The sequence below is a fragment of the Pollachius pollachius genome (assembly GCF_949987615.1).
Source record: "Pollachius pollachius genome assembly, chromosome: 3".
NCBI lineage: Eukaryota > Metazoa > Chordata > Actinopteri > Gadiformes > Gadidae > Pollachius > Pollachius pollachius.
In genome coordinates, this window is record NC_136936.1 from 20,200,141 (window position 1) to 20,218,336 (window position 18,196).

The following is an 18,196-nucleotide window of genomic DNA, read 5'->3' on the forward strand; positions in this document are numbered from 1 at the left end:
CATAATTCCATCTTTACTATCTATTTTATATTGCTGGGAAAACAAGTTTTCGCCAAAATCTCAAATTCCTTTTTTTTGTGTTGCAATCGAACACATCGATCATATTACTGAGCCGACCTGAACACATCACATTTGATACTGTTTGCTACTATTTTTTAAAGGTCCCATGGCATGAAAATCTCACTTTATGAGGTTTTCTAACATAAATATGAGTTCCCCTAGCCTGCCTATGATCCCCCAGTGGCTAAAACTTGCGTTCGGTGTAAAACGAGGACTAGGTATTCTGCTCGCCTTTGAAAAAACAAGAGGCTCAAGCGCGCTGATTTGGAATGTGGTCCCATATGTCGTCATAAGGATCTAAACTCCTCCCCTTTCTCTCCCTGGCCCGCCCAGAGAATTTGGCCCGCCAATGAGACACGACCGAGCAAGCGCCACGTGTGTGTGTGTGTGTGTGTGTGTGTGTGTGTGTGTGTGTGTGTGTGTGTGTGTGTGTGTGTGTGTGTGTGTGTGTGTGTGTGTGTGTGTGTGTGTGTGTGTGATTACACACAGTGTTTGCTGTTGATGTTATGGCGCATAACACGTCGGTTCTTTGACGTCTCAACGAGACTGTAGTTGGGGTTATCTCAGACATGGTTGAGAAGGAATTGGGGGATAGGAACTTTGGCTTTGACTCCCTGAAGTATGAACTGCGACATGCTGCCTGCCGCCGGTTGCCGCGAGGCACCACCGCCACGAAGCAGCACCGCCCGGCAGCGGGCAGCCAGCAGTGCGCGGTTCAGTCTACTTCCGATTGATGTGGAAGTGGAAGAACCAGAGACTTTGAAGAAGTTGTTTGTGATTCATAATATCGTCTGGAGGCGCACACAGCTTGGCCGTGATAATATGTATTATATGATATAGATATCTATGCATTATATGATATTATTTAGATATAGAACTCCAGGACTGTAACGCGTGTGTCGTACACACGCGTACACACAAAGTGTTGTACAGGCTGTTGGTGTTATGGCGCATAACACGTCGGACTCTCGTCTCTGGTATTTCCACAACGAGACTCGTAGTGGGGGTTATCTCAGCCATGCTAGAGAATGAATATGGGGAAAGGAACTTTGGCTTTGACTCCCTGAAGTACATGAACCACGACATGGAGGAGAAAGGGATTGTTGGCCTCGAATGTCTCCCGCTTGAGCCCCGCTTCCCGCTGCCGAGGGACCACCGCCTCGGCGCTGCAGGAGGCGGTTGTGCCTAAGCGCTGACCGCTGCCGAGGCGGTGGCAGCGGCCCACTAATACCTATATTAAAGCATCCATGAAATAGCATGTCATGGGACCTTTAAGCTAACTAGCTCTATATCCTGCCGATTTTAACATGAATTTAAAAACTGGATTACTATTTTTAACTGACGGGACCTTCTACACCGTCTGGTTGTGTGATTACTACTGCTGCTTTTAATGACTTGATGCACGCGGTGTCGACTCCAAGCCCGTCTGCACACCGTCTGCAGCAGCAGCTGACAGAGTTTTTGGTTGGACTAGACGGGTACTGAGTTGAAGAAGTTTTTTTAACCCAAAGACAGTGAAGGTACAACACTTTTATATAGGCCTACAGCCAAGTGTTAAGATATAACCAAAATACAAGCTGTGGTCGCTCACACTAAAGTTCGCTGTGGGCGTGCATGAACCAACCTGTCGGCGGCTGGCTGTAAACAGTGCCGCGCCTACGAGTGACGTATTAATCACGCGACTCAACGAATCGATGACCAAATTCGTTGCCAACGCTTTTAGTAATCGATTTTTATCGATTCGTTGTTGCAGCCCTAATCGAAACCCTGATATGTACTTTAGTATTAATATTTCAACCCTTTGAAAAGTTTGCAGTTTGTTGGCCTACCTGCAGCTGGGTTCAGCCAAGTGGCTTGAATAGGTTTCCATTGGGACAGTGTCCATGGAGAGGCCCGAGAGCAGCAATGACTTCCTGTGCTTAAGGCTGCAGCGGCTTCGGACTTCCTCAGAGACTGTCAGCAGAGCTAATAAAAAAAACAAAAAACGATGTGTTTGAAAAAACAGTTACTTTGAAATTATCATTACATCATAGATATTATCGCATTGGTATGAATGGACAAAAGTGTATACATACCAGCCAAATAGGCAACACTTTGGGTGTTCACTTCAAACTTGTCACATTTCAAATGCTTGCTGATAAGCGCCAGAAGTGTGTGAAGTATGCGGACTGTTCTTGCAACTGTGGTGGGGGATGGATGCCTATAACCTAAAAGATAGAACATACAATTTATTTTGTTGTGTTCTCTTACGGCTGTACTAAAAACGAAGACATGCAGACTGCAATCTTTTTGCATTCAGTCGATTGTGGGTAAGTTGATTTTAAGCAAAATATGCAAACTGGGAGAAATATTAGTTTAAATAGGGTAGATGACAGTCATCGTTGGAAGTGTTAATAATTCAAGTGATAATCCCACAATCAATTTACCACAGGGGATAAGATTAAAGTGGTCATTAAATATTATAAAATTAATTATAACAAAACACACACACACACACACACACACACACACACACACACACACACACACACACACACACACACACACACACACACACACACACACACACACACACACACACTTTACCTTTGAGTAGATGGCCCACCAGTGCAAAATTGAAGTTGGAGCTGAAAGTCAGTCCCACAAAGTGATCCATCTGCTTACAGTGCCACTCTAAAGGATGCCTAATTTCCATGAACACTTCCTCTGGACTCTGGTTAGTCAGAAAAAAAGGGAAAAGGAAAAATTAAAAGGCTTCCCAGAATTTATTTGTAACAAACACAGCTATGCAATTCACATTAAGTTATAGCATTAGTTTTTGAACGGCCCCCCAGTGCAATGTGAGATTGCCATTGATCAACCAGCCAGCCTGTTCAGCGATCTGCACAGACTGATACGTCCGGGGGTAAGCTCCTTCAGTCAGGTCAGTCTGGAAATGAGTCTGGAAATGGCTTGTAATGGCTTATTAGAGTTACACCTGGTGGTGTGTGTATTTCTGCTCGCTACCTTGTCATTGAAGACACGCAATGTGTCCAGGGTGTGAAGGTTCTGCTCGAGCAGGGCTGTTCCAGCGGAATAAAGGTTGACCTCATCCAGCTGCAGCACAGCCACAGCGACCCAGAACAGAGCCTTGTGCATGGGAGACTCCTAGTACAGGAAAACAAAGGAGGACAAACAATGGTAAACATTTATCGTTACCCCCCACCATACTCACATGGACTTCATGTCTCCATTGAATTCTAAAGCCAACATATCATATTCATTTCTACCAACCGTGTAGGCCTACATTTCTGACATGCAATTGAATGGCTGTGAATTGAAGGCTGTAGAGGGCCTGTAGAGTATCTTGTGTGCGTTTCTGCTCCCATCATTGTCATAGTTCTATTTTAATTTCTTCATTATTTTGTTTCAAAATAAAAAAAAAGTAAAAGATCCCCATTAGCACCGTGCATGTTGAGAAGCAGCCACTTTAAACTTTCTTTAAACATTTGCTCTTAGGCCCCGTCCACACGGGCGAAAGCGATACGTTTTCCTTTGATGCGGTTCAGGTTTATCTTCGCAAAGACGGATTCATTGCGAAACTGCATCGAGCTGTAGAAACGCTGTAGTACACATTGCAGGCCCTTAAGGGGAGCTGCTCCTGCCACAGAACTCCAGCAAAAAAAGAGGAAGAGGCGAGCATGCGCATAAAGCCTGCGCGCTGTTTTACAAACATACAGTCTGAGAAGAACAAGTAACAAGAACAGCTCTTTCAGCTTCTTCTCTTATAAACAGATTTGGTGTATGTGTCTGTCCGTAATCCTTTTTATCTTATTTTGGTAGCGGAGCAACATTAAATACTGCCCTACCAACTCAACATTATCCCAACATTATCTGCTGCAGAATCATCACAAGCATGTAGTCCGTCATCATTGTTGTTGTTGTTCTGAGGCGCCGCGGGCTAGCCAATCACTAAGGCTAGAGAGTCGAGGGGTGGGGCGATGACGTCATGGTTTGCGTTTCAGGCGTCCACACGAATCCTGACACGAAACCGCATAGGTCCGTTTTTATTTGAATCCACCCTGGGAACTGGTTTCAGAAAAGTGCGTTTTCGGGCCCCAGATCTGTCTGGACGGTCGGCTCAAACGCAAAAGAGTTATGCGGTTTCAACAAAAAAACGGCTGTGTGGACGGGGCCTTAGTGTAAACCAATGGGGGCATCTGACAACAGAAGTTAACCATATACATTGTTGATGATATATTATAAAATTAACAAATTGTTTGTCTGGCTTTGATTGTAATGCATTTGCCGTACCTTGCAGAGCAGTGGTTGTAGCTTTGTCAATGCGATGACTGTAGCTTCTATTAGAACTTGGCTGTTGTAATTATCTGGCGCCTTCAGACAGCTCTCCAGACCCTAGATAAACATTTTGTTAAAGAAAAGAAGGACATCAAGCAAGTGTAGTTATTGTTTCTGTATGAACTCTGGTTGAAGGCAAGTTATTAACAGCAATTTATTGAACACCATCTGTATTCTGTTTGGCACAGGATAATGAGGTAATGCGAGCAGACTCACCCGGTCTATGCTAAGCAACGGGCTGGCCTTACTGAGGATGCGAATTATTTGTTTGATCTGACCATGGGTCACTGTTTTGCTGATGCAACCAAACACAACCAGAGCCCTTGGCTGCAGAGATGGATTGTATTGAAAGGCAAACCTGGCCAAAACACACACACGCGTTAATTCTCAGGCCTTGTAAACAAACTCAACAAACACAAAGAAAAGATTGTAGCAGTCCATACTTCTGTGCCAGCTCTGTCCACTGGTCAAGCCATTTGCAGCCTGGGATGTCCCTCATGCAGGCCTGGTGAAAAGATTGAATAATGAATATTAAGGAAAGCAGCTTAAAGTACACTAACCAATGCATCAAGAGGAAATTGCAAGGAGCTCAATAAAGAAAGGGAAAGACCCAACTTGTGATGTTTGTAAATGTAACACAAACCTCCATGATTTCAAGCAGGGCCTCAGTGACCGTCTCGAGAGAAGACAAGGCAAATGTCTCTCTCTCATAGGAGCCTGGGGAAAAGGAGCGGTCACGGTAACTGGAGCGAAACGCAATGACTGCCGCCGACTTCACCTTGCTGATGCCGAACAGCAGATAGAACTTCGGCAGAGAGAACTCAGTTAGACTGAGACGCAGCACCTGCTTCGTCTCCTCTGAAAGATTAGAGAGAAATCATCAGAAAATGGAAAACGAGTACACATTTTAACCATTGTCTTTACAGAGAATTTATGAGATTTGATAGTCCTTTGATTATAATTTTCTTTTGGTATTCATATCAATTGTTTTCCCAATGTGGTTTGAGAGTTTATTAGTAAATTAAACATTAACTAATCAACTCTAAACTAACAAGAAACACAAACAATCAACTGCTACACACTAGGTTTAGACTTTTAGGCAAAACATCAATGCTACCTAATAAAATAATAAATGAAAAGGAAAACAAGAAGTAGTCTTTGAAAGAAATTAAGTCCTGAGATTACGGAATTGAGCTCAGGGAAGAGTCAGGGACTGTAGCCTCACCACTGAAGTTGAGCTGGGAACATGTGCAGAGAGAGTGAATGATGTTGATGACCAGCCCATGCGTGGAGGCCCGGAGGGAGAGCGGTCCAGTGGCCACCAGCAGCGTCACTACATGAAAGAGGTAGGGCAGATGGGCAGCCACGTCCAGAGAGTTGTTGAACGACAGCATCAACATGTAACGCGCCAGGATGGCGATGTCGTCCCACATGAGGTGCTGCTCAAGTGTTGGTGTGGGGGACAGGCAGGTCTTATCGATGATCTTGCACATTCGACTGATGACCTAGAGAAAGAGAGAGTAGCCAGTAAATGTTATTCAATTGATGATCAACGATTTAGGACAACTTTCCAACCACTTAATGACCAACCATTAAATATCTCAAATTTGGATGCATATATATTTTTTATTATTGTATCTTCGACAACCTCATTGCAACAAGTGAAAGCCTTAGTCCTGCTTAAAATGTTTTTATCTTACACAAAAATACATTAAACAAGTCATATAAGCATCTTGCCCCAACTGTTTATTTCAAGGGATATTTTTCAATACCAAACAAACCTATAGGGATTATGTTGATTAAATTGCATTGCGTATTCTCATGCTGTTATTAGCAATAATAACACTAGCCTTTAAACTGTGTATAAAGAGCATGGGCAGGATTTTTTTTTTAATGATATTTTTAATAATACAAATCTATATTAAATATTTTTTATTGCTACATTTATAACTAAATTCACAAATACAAGCATATATTTAAAAAAATAATCAAAAACAATTGAATTATTATTTATTGTAGTGGTAGTACTAGTAGTACAAGGAAATATTGCCAGAATTGATTTAGGATGGTATGATACATTAAGGGAATATAGCAATTCTATGACGATAAATTCTAGGTTAGGGTGACATAAGGACAAGAAGAAACAAGGACCCATTGTGTTTTCTCCGTTTGTCTGCTATGACATCAGTTGTGGCTGGTACATTTGATCAAAACAGACGTAAAAGTAAGAACCAATGCATCTTGTAAAATACCTTCAGCATGTCATTAGTTAATGTAAAATCAAAAGCCAATAACCAATAAATTCAGCAACTCAAATAACACTTGAGCTACATGTGTTATTTAGCAAACTATCTTCACAATGCCTCCCATTCACCAAGATTGCTATAGTGTGCGCCATAACAGAGGCAAGGGCCAGGCTTTTGTTTTGTATGTCTGTTCCATTGTGGAGATTTAGCTCAGTTGGAGGGTGAATTGGTCTGATGAGCACACTAAATAAATAACGGACCATTACTTTGCTACTTTGGATATATTAAGTCAGAAACTGACATCTCAAATGTAATATTCTGGCAGTGTTTCCTTGAAGGGGTAAGTGTATTATTCAAATGTTTTGGTATACATGTATTGCCAATATGTAGTTGATAATGTGATTAATGTGTAATATAGCTCACTTTATTGATACAACTGCATTCCTTGTAACTTATGCAGCATTTATTCTGGATTATATCGATGCATTATCATATTTTATAAACAGACGTTTTCTTTAGAAAATAATTTTAAAAGCACAACTCTCAGTAGACAAAAAATGATAGCCCCTTTTCTCACCTTGCTTGAGACCAGTTTAACATTCCCTGAAGCAAGGGCCACCGCAGTATCAGCCATGACTTCAGCCTTGATAGAGCCCAAGCCCCCTGTAGCACTGGTCTTGATAAAGCTGTCCAAGACCACATCCAGCAGGTCAGTTATCTAAGAGCAAAGAAATGGGCAATACGCATATTCACATACTGAACACTTTCAAATTCATTCATAATATGACTTTTCCGGCAAAAGGTGAGGTTTACTAATACAGCTAACGTTACTTTGTATGACGTGTTTCAGATTCAAAATCCTAATAATAATCTTCTGTTAAACAATCCCACTCCTATAGGACCTGCCAATGGCTAGCTTCTGTTTGATGCTACAGTGTACTTAACTTTTAAATAAAAATTCATATTTAAAAAGGCATTTTTTTAAACATGCATTTCAAAAGATTTCTGCGTGGAAGGTGTTCAAATCATACCTGTCCCAAACTCCCCCAAATCTTTGCCTGAATGGACGGGTACATCTGCTTCTCGTTGATGGTCATGGTGATGAGCTTGTCCAGGATGGCTGTGACTCGCTGCCGCTTGGCGTCGTCCGTGTGCTTACAGAAGCGCACCAGGTTCAGAAGCCATGGTGTCATGTACTCCAGACACAGGTGCTTGAGCTCTATACCTGAGAGGCAAATGAGGAAAAAAATTGTTCATTCATATTTTAGAATACTTGATACAATATTAACAGCCACCTCAGAAAAGGGTCAACTACAAGAAAAAACTAAATCCATGGGTTACAAACAAAGAATGCAGATGCATTCCAAACATGCTGTGGCTAACCGACCGGGTAGCGTCCAGGCATATTCTTCCCGCCAAAAATAGGCAGTGCCGTTCTGAGGGCAAGTTTCATCTAAGCAAAGCCAGGGTTCGGACACCCTATCTTGAGTACCCATGCTTGTTTTTGTTTTTATCAATGGGGATTGACTAGGTACCCACCACGCTGTATTGATGGACCTAATAATATGCATCACAAGAGTTACAAATCTATCCATCAAACACAACCTTAATTTCCCAAGATGTGGTTTTCATTGGCAAACAAAGCCCACTTAGTTGTAATTTTTCTGTTTATGTATACGCGAAGATTATTATTTTGTTTTATATTTTAACGTTATCTTAAGAAGATTATTATTTTGTTTTATATTTTAACTTTATCTTAATGTTGATGATAGGGTTAGGGTTAGGGTGATAATGTTAATGTTTTCCCTGCCTACAATTTGTCGGGCAAACGGTAACAGCTGCTTTGATAACTTTGGCGGCGTCAATTGTGTCTCTTTTGTTACATTCAGAAAGTGATAATATATTCAAATCAAAAATGATCCTCTTTTACTTACTGGACTTGCTGAAGCCCGATATACACTCCTCAAGGAATTCCAATGTCAGATGAGGCTCATTGGCTGCCAGGGTTTTACTGATGGACACGATGAAGAGGGTGTTATTGGCTGGAATACAAAGGCCCGACGTCTCCAGCAGCTGGCCTTCAATCTTCAGGTTGAAGGTACAGGTCAAAGCACACAGCAAATTGTAGGCTGCAGATCTGTTAAACAAAGTGAAACACAAAAAAATGTTTTTAATGAATACAGGACAGCAGATGACCCTTGAAAGGAGTCACCCCAAAATCATTATTATGCAATGCTTTAACAAAATGAGTTATTTATATCAATATATAAAATTAAAAAAAATAGGTGCATATTAATGCATGCGTATATACATAGACGCAGATATATGTAGACATTGTTATTTTGAGAAACAGTTTTTGTTCAAAACATTTTTAATTGTGTATACAAAATTGTATCTTGTGACCACTACGAGATAAAAAAAAAGGCAGTTTGATCTGAGAGCTCTAGGCGGGAGTGGTACACTACACGCACAAGCCTCTCTTGGACATCAACCACTGCCCAGACAGAGCTCCACACATCCAAACACACCACACTGCCAGCTGTCATTTCGTCGTGACGTCGAAGACAATATTAAAAAAGGCACTTTGACATCATGAAAAGAACTCTACCTGCTTTTGGAGCAGAGTAGAACGTTTAAAAAATGGGTTGGTGGCGACAGGCTAAAACATAGGATATTACTCCTGTTTTCTCTGAATTATGGTCTTATTTCAGCAACAGTGATAAAATGGCATAGCTTACTATGTTATAGACCATAAGACATTCCAAGTTGACCAAAAAATATATAAAAACAGATATGGGTTAACAGCCCCTTTCCGTAGACCAACATCATCTTTATGTGACTGACCTTAGGCTGGGGTCAGAGCTGCCCAGATTCAGGAGAGCGATGTTGAGCAGAGTGCCTGGGACATCTTTGGGTCTGATCTTTGTGTGCTGGGGGATGGAATCAGGCTGCGACAGCTCCCACCGTGTGCGTATGTGGATGATTGACTGCACAATGGCATCACACTCCTGGTGCATGAAGGTCAGCGGAGTGCCCTGGTTGGCCATGGTGAGAGTGAACTGACTCTCATCCACCAGGCAGATCTCCTCAATCTCTGAGGCGTAGTAGACATCGTTGAGGTACACAGGTTGGCCCAGGACACGAGTTCTCTCTGCGGACGTGACCTGCACGGCTGTGGAGCCCACCTGACAACGGACAAAATGGATTATTAGTGTTCATTTTTGTATAGAACTCAAATATATTTTATTAACCAAATTATCCTTAGTAAGTTTGGTATGGGACATTATGTTGCCACCTTCCGTTGAGATGAAGAAATCGGCATTATGGGAGCACTTTAAACTAACTGATGGTGTCAAGTACGTAAAGTGCCAAATTTGTCAGCAGAAAATTGAATACCATGGGGGCAGATTGTTTCCTATATCACTTTAAAATCTTTAGGAAACATTTTAGGAAACGTGAATAGTTTAATTACCTAGCATACAGCACAGGTGGTTAGCCTGTGGCCCTAATCATGCCAAGTGCTTTAAAAATGTATATCATTAGTTGATTCAGTCATTAATCAAACCATCTAGGCCTATAGTATATAGAATGCATATACTTTTTCAGTCTAGGTTGAAATAAATGTACATTCTATATACTATAGGCCTATATGGTTTGATTGATGACTGTTGACACCTACACCTCCATAGAGAGGTGAAGGTGTTGTTTGAAAACTTAATTCATCCATCCATAAATGTGACAATTTTTTTCAATACATTTTAAAATGAATACCTCTAGGAAACATAAGGACTATGAGAAGCTTGAAATTATGTATTGGGTCAAGCCCTAGTTCTGTTTAACAATGTATAGCAGAAACTACCCACAGTAGTTTCATATGTAAATATAGTAACAGATGTACACTTTCAAGAGCTAAGTAGCTTCAAATAAGTGCGATAGCATTTCAGGATTAACTTTACATATCGGTGGAATGGTAATGATAAGCCTGATTTGTAACTATGCAAAACAAGTCATTGTTTGCAATGGCAATGAATGGATAGTAAATATGGGAGAATTGTATTCATGATTGAGTAGTGATAGTAAAATAAAACAGTACAATACAACAGATAAAGAAATATCACAATGAAATGTGAACAATGAAAGCTCCCTAATTACCTTGATTGAGACTTTGGTGTCTTTGTGGGCCAACTTCAGTGCATTATGGAACACTTTGAGATCTTCCTCCAGTGCCAGTGTGGCTGCTGGAAGTTTCTGCTGGTCAGGCTCAATGTGCTCAGCCAGCCTGGCTGGAGAGTCAATGAACTGTAGCCGCTTGCTGCCTTTAAGACCAGTCAGAAGTCGCTCATGGTACTTTGTGTACTCCCGTACCCAGGTATTACAGTTGTAGACAAAGACAGCTGCAACATTCTCATAGGCAAATCCTGGAAACACAACAAACCACTTGGAGAGGAAGTCTGTCTTGAAGCGATTGCTGGGCCCAACATGCGTCAGATCCACCACAATCTCATAAGGCTTAGCATAGTAGGGTTTGAGGGTGAGCAGGACATGGTATATGAGGAGGTCTCCATTGATCTGTCCGGTCTTGAACCTAAAGGGCAAAGAAGGGCAGACAAAATCATGGGTCAGTTAAATTAAACAAAAACAACTAAATTACAACTGAAAAACAAACAAACGTATGCATATTTTTTTATATCCCCTCATTTTTTTTGATTTGTTATATGTTATAACACAGGCCTGAAGAAACATTGAATCAGCCTGAGAGTGTCCATGAAGCGTGTTCACAGCATCTTATGAACTTTGGACCCACAATCGATTTTGAGCTGCCAGGAGCGCACAGAATTGAGGAAGGTTCTGCTGAAGAAGGTATTTATATCACATTTTATAAAATGATGGGACTTGCAATGCATTTGGCAGCAAATAATAATACACAAATTCCTTTCTTTATGCCAGAGCACAATGGAGAGTTCTACAACCTTGATCTACTCATTTCTACTGCTGAACCACCTGCCACTGTTATTTACCACTACAGTTCAAGTTCCTTTAACAGGCTTTTCATCCACTATTGATAACCAAGATCCAATGGGTACCTTTTATCCTTCCTTAGACTTTAATAGTACTACCAATGGCACAGTTGCAGATTGTCTAATTGACAACAAGATGGCAATGGTAGCTATTGGCTCAGCTGTGGGGGTAATCCTTTGTCTGCTAGTCTCTACCCTGGTACTGGCATGTCAAGTACGCTGCCTACAGAACCGGATAGGTGCTCTTCGGCCTTCACACAGCAAAATGGACTTGGTGAGCAGTTCAGACTACTGGGGTTCTAGCCCACCTGGGGCAGGAGGGCTGGAGGGGCCATGTGATGCTAGCATAGTGCTTGAAGAGATGAGGCCATTCATTGAGATTGATACCACAGAGGACAAGGTGAACACACAACGGGAGAAAGAGCTTGAGCAAGGTGGAAAGAGGGCAGCATGTGACCCTGAAGAAGTGGCCGAGCAAATGCAGATATCCAGCATGAGTGATGCACGTCGGGATTCCAAGGATCTAGAGAACACACCCTTGGTGGTTTAAATGGGTTGTGTAGATCAACACTAAAAATGCTTAACCACACAAACCAAGATAAGATTGCAACTGCTTATGAAATCATGACCTTGATCTTAATTAAAAAAAGTATGCGTTTCTCTCAGCCCCCTTCCCTTACATGGTTAAGCCACTACTTTGGCAGCTAATTTAAGCTTATTCAATATTAAAGTTTACTACCTTTTTTCAGCATAGATACATTCAAACTATACAGAAATATAACTCTTTATACAGAAATCGATGTAAAACCAATTGTGACGACTAATGCAAACTAATTCATTTGTGGCTTTGCTTATATTCCCTAGAGCAGTGGTTTCCAAACTTTTTCTAGTAAGGTACCCCTTCCAATATATTCTTTAAGCCCTGTACCCCCTTCACCAGCACAAAACATTTTTGGTTTTGTTTTACATTAAAAGATTGCTTCATGCAACTGTTGGCTAATTACTCCCCACAAAAGAAGCACATCTCCAGCGGAGGGTCAGAGCATGTAGAGGGGAATCTTATTTAAATATATTCTTCCTGAAATTGACATGGCGGTGTTTCTGGATGTGTGACCAACACAACATTAGATACAGTTAACATATAAACTGCTCTTTCCTGTAGGCCAGGACTACGTGTTATGATGAAATTAGATGAATTTATATTATAAAATCTTTATTCAACTATTGAATTGTAAAATAAAGAGTTCTATGTGCCTACTTAGTTTACAGGTCCTGGCTCATTGTCAAGTGGAATTGTGATTGTTTGAACATTGCAAAATGTTGGTATTCATCTGCAATTTTTTTGCAATAAAAAGTCTTTACATAACTTTTAATCAGCCATTTGTTTACCAAATATTGTGTAATTTGCAGCAGTGGTTTTATTTAAAAAGTTCACTGTACAGTAAAATCGACAGACATTATGGGTCCAACAGGCCACAATTTTTGAATTGGAGAATTATAGCACCCCCTATGGGCGCATTGGTACCAAACCCTTTAAGACCTGCTTACAGGGAACATAGGTCAACCATTTCGAAACTTGTTATTATGCCACCACGACTTAGTTCACAGGATAACATTACTTTTTTGGTTGGAATACACCACATTCCCCGCCACCCCTCAATAAAAAAAAATCGTTTAAGGAATACATCTGTAACTGGATGGAGTGTTCAAAATAAATGTGGTCAGCATAACCCAGCTACCCCCTCCATCCTCAACTTTCTTCCAGCTGGCAAATCTCAGCATTCCCTCCGGCCTCATCAGCAGCACTGCAGTTATGTTGGTTTCCTCTAAAGCCCCTCTTCCTTTACATTTAGTCCCTCCCTCCTCGCCTCTCTCCCGCTCTACCAAATCCCACCTACTCTGTACTTCCCATGGTACCTTCCTCCTTTTGCAATGCGCATGAGGAGCCTGCGGAGGAAGCAGCTGATTTAAGCATGCTTCAAGTAACCCCCTTATACAGAACGACATGTCAAAATGCTGCCATTGATGCTGCCATGAATTGAACAGGGAGCCGAACAACTTACCGGAATACCCACAAAAAACACCAATCAACACCAAAGAAAGAGTAAAGAAAAAACAAAAAAGGTGAGCCAAAACAACCGTCAAATATACTTAACAATATTGAGGCAAAAATGCTTCAAACAATGGATATCATGTAATTTGAATTTCAATTTAATGATGTTCCTTTCCACAGAGTGTAAGTTTTCTGGAACTACTGCATGGCTTTTGATCACTGTTCAGATATAACAGCTCATTGATTAGTGCAAGCCAAAGCATGTGAAGAACTGAAATGCTTAGAAATAAGCATGTAGACTTTGCAATATTTCAAGCAAGCACATCAATTTGAAGATGCAATACTTATTGCCTAGTGAAAAGCCACAAACTGTCAGGAGGTTTAAGATGAAATGATACTTCGAAAGTGCCCACCTTCGCATAGGGAAACATGTGTTCTCCTAAAATAACTTGTTGAATCTTACTGCAGTCTTTCTGAGATTCAGAGTCTGCCTGACAAATGGAGTTTGTCATAACAAATGTGCCTACTGTAAACGGCACATTTACTTTTTTTTGTAAACGACAATTTACTTTGGTCTAAAACCTTTCTAAGGTTTTAGACCAAAGTAAATTTAGACCAATACAGGGCACAACAAAATGAGTCAACTCAATTTAATTTATTAACATAGTTAAGATATTACTATCATTACTTGATTCTTTTTGTACTGAAAATCTAATAAATATACTGTAAATGTATTCAGTTTACAAGCCTATATTCAAATAAAACACATTTTCTACCATCTAATCCAACAGAGCCATGCCTCCTACAAACCCCTCACCTCACCCCTGCCTGATTCTAAAGGTCGTTTCTGGACTGGGAGACTGGGCCCTGTCAATCTGTCCCACCATGAGCTTTTGTAGCCGAGGACACAGAGTGTTCGACTGCTCCTCGCGGGGTCTCACCGAGATACCTTCCAGTCTACAGCAAAACAACCGCTCCTCAAATGTCTCCTTCAATAGATCAGTAACTCCAGCACATAACAATTTTGAATGTGTTGAATGAGAATATTAAATGTTCTGAAATTAACTGTTTCCTGTTATTTTGGCAGCTTACAACATATGGATGGCCAATTTAGCGTAGTAGTTTGGTGTTGTCTTTATTAAAAACATACTGCTGAGTCGTTTTCTCAACATAAGCCATAACAGTTTCTGGACTTTTCCTTCAAACATGCCACACAACTTGGAAACTATTAATTTGCCCATTACTATATGGTGCATATTCTGCCAAGAATACATAGAACATGATGGCACGCCTTTACTACAGTCTGTTGGGAGAACTTTTAGTTACCAGGCAAAATCTGCACTCTATGAGAGTGTAATGTATTGCCAAAAGATGTATGATCTAAAAGGGAGCCAGAGGCCTGACATAAACACAAGAGTTCACCCACACACCAAAAACAAGGACGTGGGAAACTCCAAGCGCCCGGGCAACAGACTAACTTTCGGGATTACAACACTTGCCATGAACATAGTTTTCATTATGAGGGTGTTTCTAAACACCCTTTGAACCATTTTGTTGTAATTGTCAAAAGAATAAATTAGGAGTCATTCTATGTGGTTCGGGCATCCGGTAAGGATGCCCTCTAGCGTCCTCACCAGTTGCAGGGAGGAGGCCTCGGGGAAGACCCAGGCCTAGTGGAGAGATTGTATCTCCATATTATTTTTGTATCTACAGGTGAAGACCTGAGAAACCGGTAACAGGGGGAACACCTGGCCAGTTGTATGCTCTTGAGCATCAATGTCCCCCAAATGGGAGTTTCCCTTTTCAGCCCTCGAAAGATTAGATGCTCAGGCAGGATGCCAACTGTGCCACTACTTAGGCTTTGTTTTACATAGATTAAGTATTACATTTGAATTTAAGTTTAAAGTATTCATCTTCATCTCGAGACATCTGATATTTAAGATAGACAGCAAGTTGTGTACAAATGTAATTACATTGTGAATTTTCTACAATTCAATCTTAGGGGAAACACTGATATAGATGATAGTTATATCTATATCAGGGAGGGGTTAATCAGGCACAAAACAAATTATCTTGTAGGGTGTACCCAGCATAAATAGCTCCCTGGAATACCTACTTGATTTAAATTTGTGGTGCTGTGATGAACAGCAATTTGTAAGCTTCCTTTTATTTGTAGCCCTGCAAGCAAGAGTGAATGGGCTAGAAATAGCATGTGGGTTCACTATATTGGTCACGTGGGTGCTTCAGGCACATTCGCTCAGTCACACAGCATACAAGATGTTCAAGCACTTGCATTATGGCCATATGCCAATTGTCTCTATGTACATATTGAACAGAGTAGGCATAGGCAAATCTATATTTTGCAATGATAAGAGCAAATGGCCTGCAAGGCTGAGAAACAACTATCTCAATTTGGATTGGGAGTTGCTTGAAACATTAAGAGTAATCAAAGGATGCATAATTGATGGGAGGCTCATCTTTCATAGGCAGATAAATGTGCAACCCAACTGATGGTTATAAGTCGGGTATTAAAAATACAACAGATAATTAAATGCTCTTTTTTGGAAGTACCAATAGTTTCAGTAGGAAGTAGTGAGTAGTTCTGTCGTCGTTAAAACATGTTCAAGATGTTTTATCAAAGTTAATCAGCAACAATTCCTCACCAGCTGCCACAGTCTAGTATTAGGGCCCACAAGCATGCCTGTCGCAATGATTTGGTCAATTTCTTTAAAGATGCAATGTGTATTAAAGCCCTTACCTGCGAGCAACGTAGTAGAAAACTGGGTTTCCCATTTTGGAGGTTCCTGCTTGGTAAAATATGTTGAGGGTTTTCAGCGCTTTAAACTCCTCTTTTTCATGGACTTGATGCCTAGGAAGATATTGTAAAAACAACATATTAAAATCTGTTCAAATCAAATCAAAGTAGACCAAAGCATAAAAAATGAGAACATTTGAATAAGACCAATTTGGCGGCATCAATCGCACCTGGTCATGAATTCTTCAAATTTTGAGCTGGTGAGGTTGAGACTGGACCAGTGTGTGTCAGCCACAGGCTTGTGCTCCGGAGGCCCAAGGTAGGCCAGGAGGGTGGCCATCTTGTCAAACGGTCGTCTCCCCACTGCCTTGTGGTCCCTATGCAACAAAGAGCAGATGGATTTGATATATTGATTAGAAGCATGGTTCAAAAGTGTCACAGGAGCCTGGAGAGGGTGTTTATCTAGGAATGGATTTGTTTTATTATTATTATGTTATGCATTAATATAGGCACTCTTAATGCAAGTTTTGAATGGGGCATATACAATGCATCTTTGTAAACATGGAAAAACACAACATTGCTATACGAATTTCATTATTGCGATTGTCTTCTTTTGATGTCTATTTGGGGGACACATCAAATGCCCTAAAGAAAACTATTCATTCACCCAAATAGAAATAAAAATGTATCGTAATTTGCAGAATATTGGGTTGCTTACCCAGCTATATAATCAAAGACGTTGATAATAATGTTTTTGTCAAATCATTAGTCACCATTGCAAAACAGTGAAGTAAATGTTGACTAATTATGTGTGAAATAATGTGTAAAATAACTAATTAAATAATAATTGCAGCTATGATATGTCAGTTTTTGATTAAATAATGAGGTAATGACACAATGTTGGGCTCTGGAGAGGATTGTCTGCATGCAGCAATGTATGCTTTGTGTGTCTGGAAAGAATGATTTCTTGGCCTTCGTTTGGTTCCCAACATGTATAGTGCCACCATTATGCTTGTAAATTGGTTAATTTTTCAGTTAACATCTCGTGTATCTCTCAATATCTGCATCATCACTGACCTGTTGCTGGAGAGATACTGTCCAATCCTCTCCTGGTTGTTCCACAGTAGCCTATGAAGGGCTAGCACATTGCCATCACTGATGAAGGAGAGACTGTGGTTTACAGAGTCACTGGGAGGTGAGTCAGATGCTATGTCCAGGAAAAATCTGCAAAACAGCATAAGATAATTACAACAACTGATAATACGTCAAACTTGAGGGCTTTCATCGATGAACCATAGGCTCAATCACGTGACTATGGCATTTATTGGGTTTCTCCTGCAGGACACAGCCAAAATGTGGTCATTCAGATCCGTTCAGGTCAAGCATGACAAGTCAAGCAACCGTGGCAATCGTACTCCCATGAAAGAGTAAGAGTAACATTATTGTATGCATGGTGATTTCCATCTTGCTGTTTTAATAAAGAAATTATGAGAAACGTCAAACATTTAATGGCAGCGTCCTGTTTGGGACATCTGAAATCACTACACGATGAAAGCATTATTCAACTAAAAAAATATTTTGTAATTTTAGAATTTAACTTCATCTTGTGTGTCTTTTTTACATTTAAAGCCCACAACAGCATGGGTATCTGTTAGTTTTATAAATACCAAGTTATATATATGCTTATGGTACAATAACCCAATATATTAACCAATTAAGAGTACAA

General features: G+C 40.6%; 1 protein-coding gene across 4 annotated transcripts in view; it reads right to left on the reverse strand.

The window, feature by feature from the left end:
- nf1a (neurofibromin 1a) overlaps positions 1-18,196 on the reverse strand; it is a 67,050-nt gene that overhangs the window by 8,277 nt on the left and 40,577 nt on the right. For all 4 annotated transcript variants that reach the window (XM_079733124.1, XM_079733122.1, XM_079733123.1 and 1 more), the window contains 17 exons: positions 17,548-17,694; positions 16,701-16,847; positions 16,474-16,584; positions 10,797-11,229; positions 9,489-9,829; positions 8,579-8,781; positions 7,676-7,869; positions 7,222-7,362; positions 5,624-5,903; positions 5,042-5,256; positions 4,842-4,903; positions 4,615-4,756; positions 4,354-4,455; positions 3,067-3,207; positions 2,647-2,773; positions 2,136-2,267; positions 1,890-2,025 (listed from right to left, as the gene is read on the reverse strand). In XM_079733124.1, coding sequence (XP_079589250.1) covers positions 1,890-2,025; positions 2,136-2,267; positions 2,647-2,773; positions 3,067-3,207; positions 4,354-4,455; positions 4,615-4,756; positions 4,842-4,903; positions 5,042-5,256; positions 5,624-5,903; positions 7,222-7,362; positions 7,676-7,869; positions 8,579-8,781; positions 9,489-9,829; positions 10,797-11,229; positions 16,474-16,584; positions 16,701-16,847; positions 17,548-17,694 — 3,054 coding nt within the window. The remainder of the gene's footprint in view (positions 1-1,889; positions 2,026-2,135; positions 2,268-2,646; positions 2,774-3,066; positions 3,208-4,353; positions 4,456-4,614; positions 4,757-4,841; positions 4,904-5,041; positions 5,257-5,623; positions 5,904-7,221; positions 7,363-7,675; positions 7,870-8,578; positions 8,782-9,488; positions 9,830-10,796; positions 11,230-16,473; positions 16,585-16,700; positions 16,848-17,547; positions 17,695-18,196) is intronic.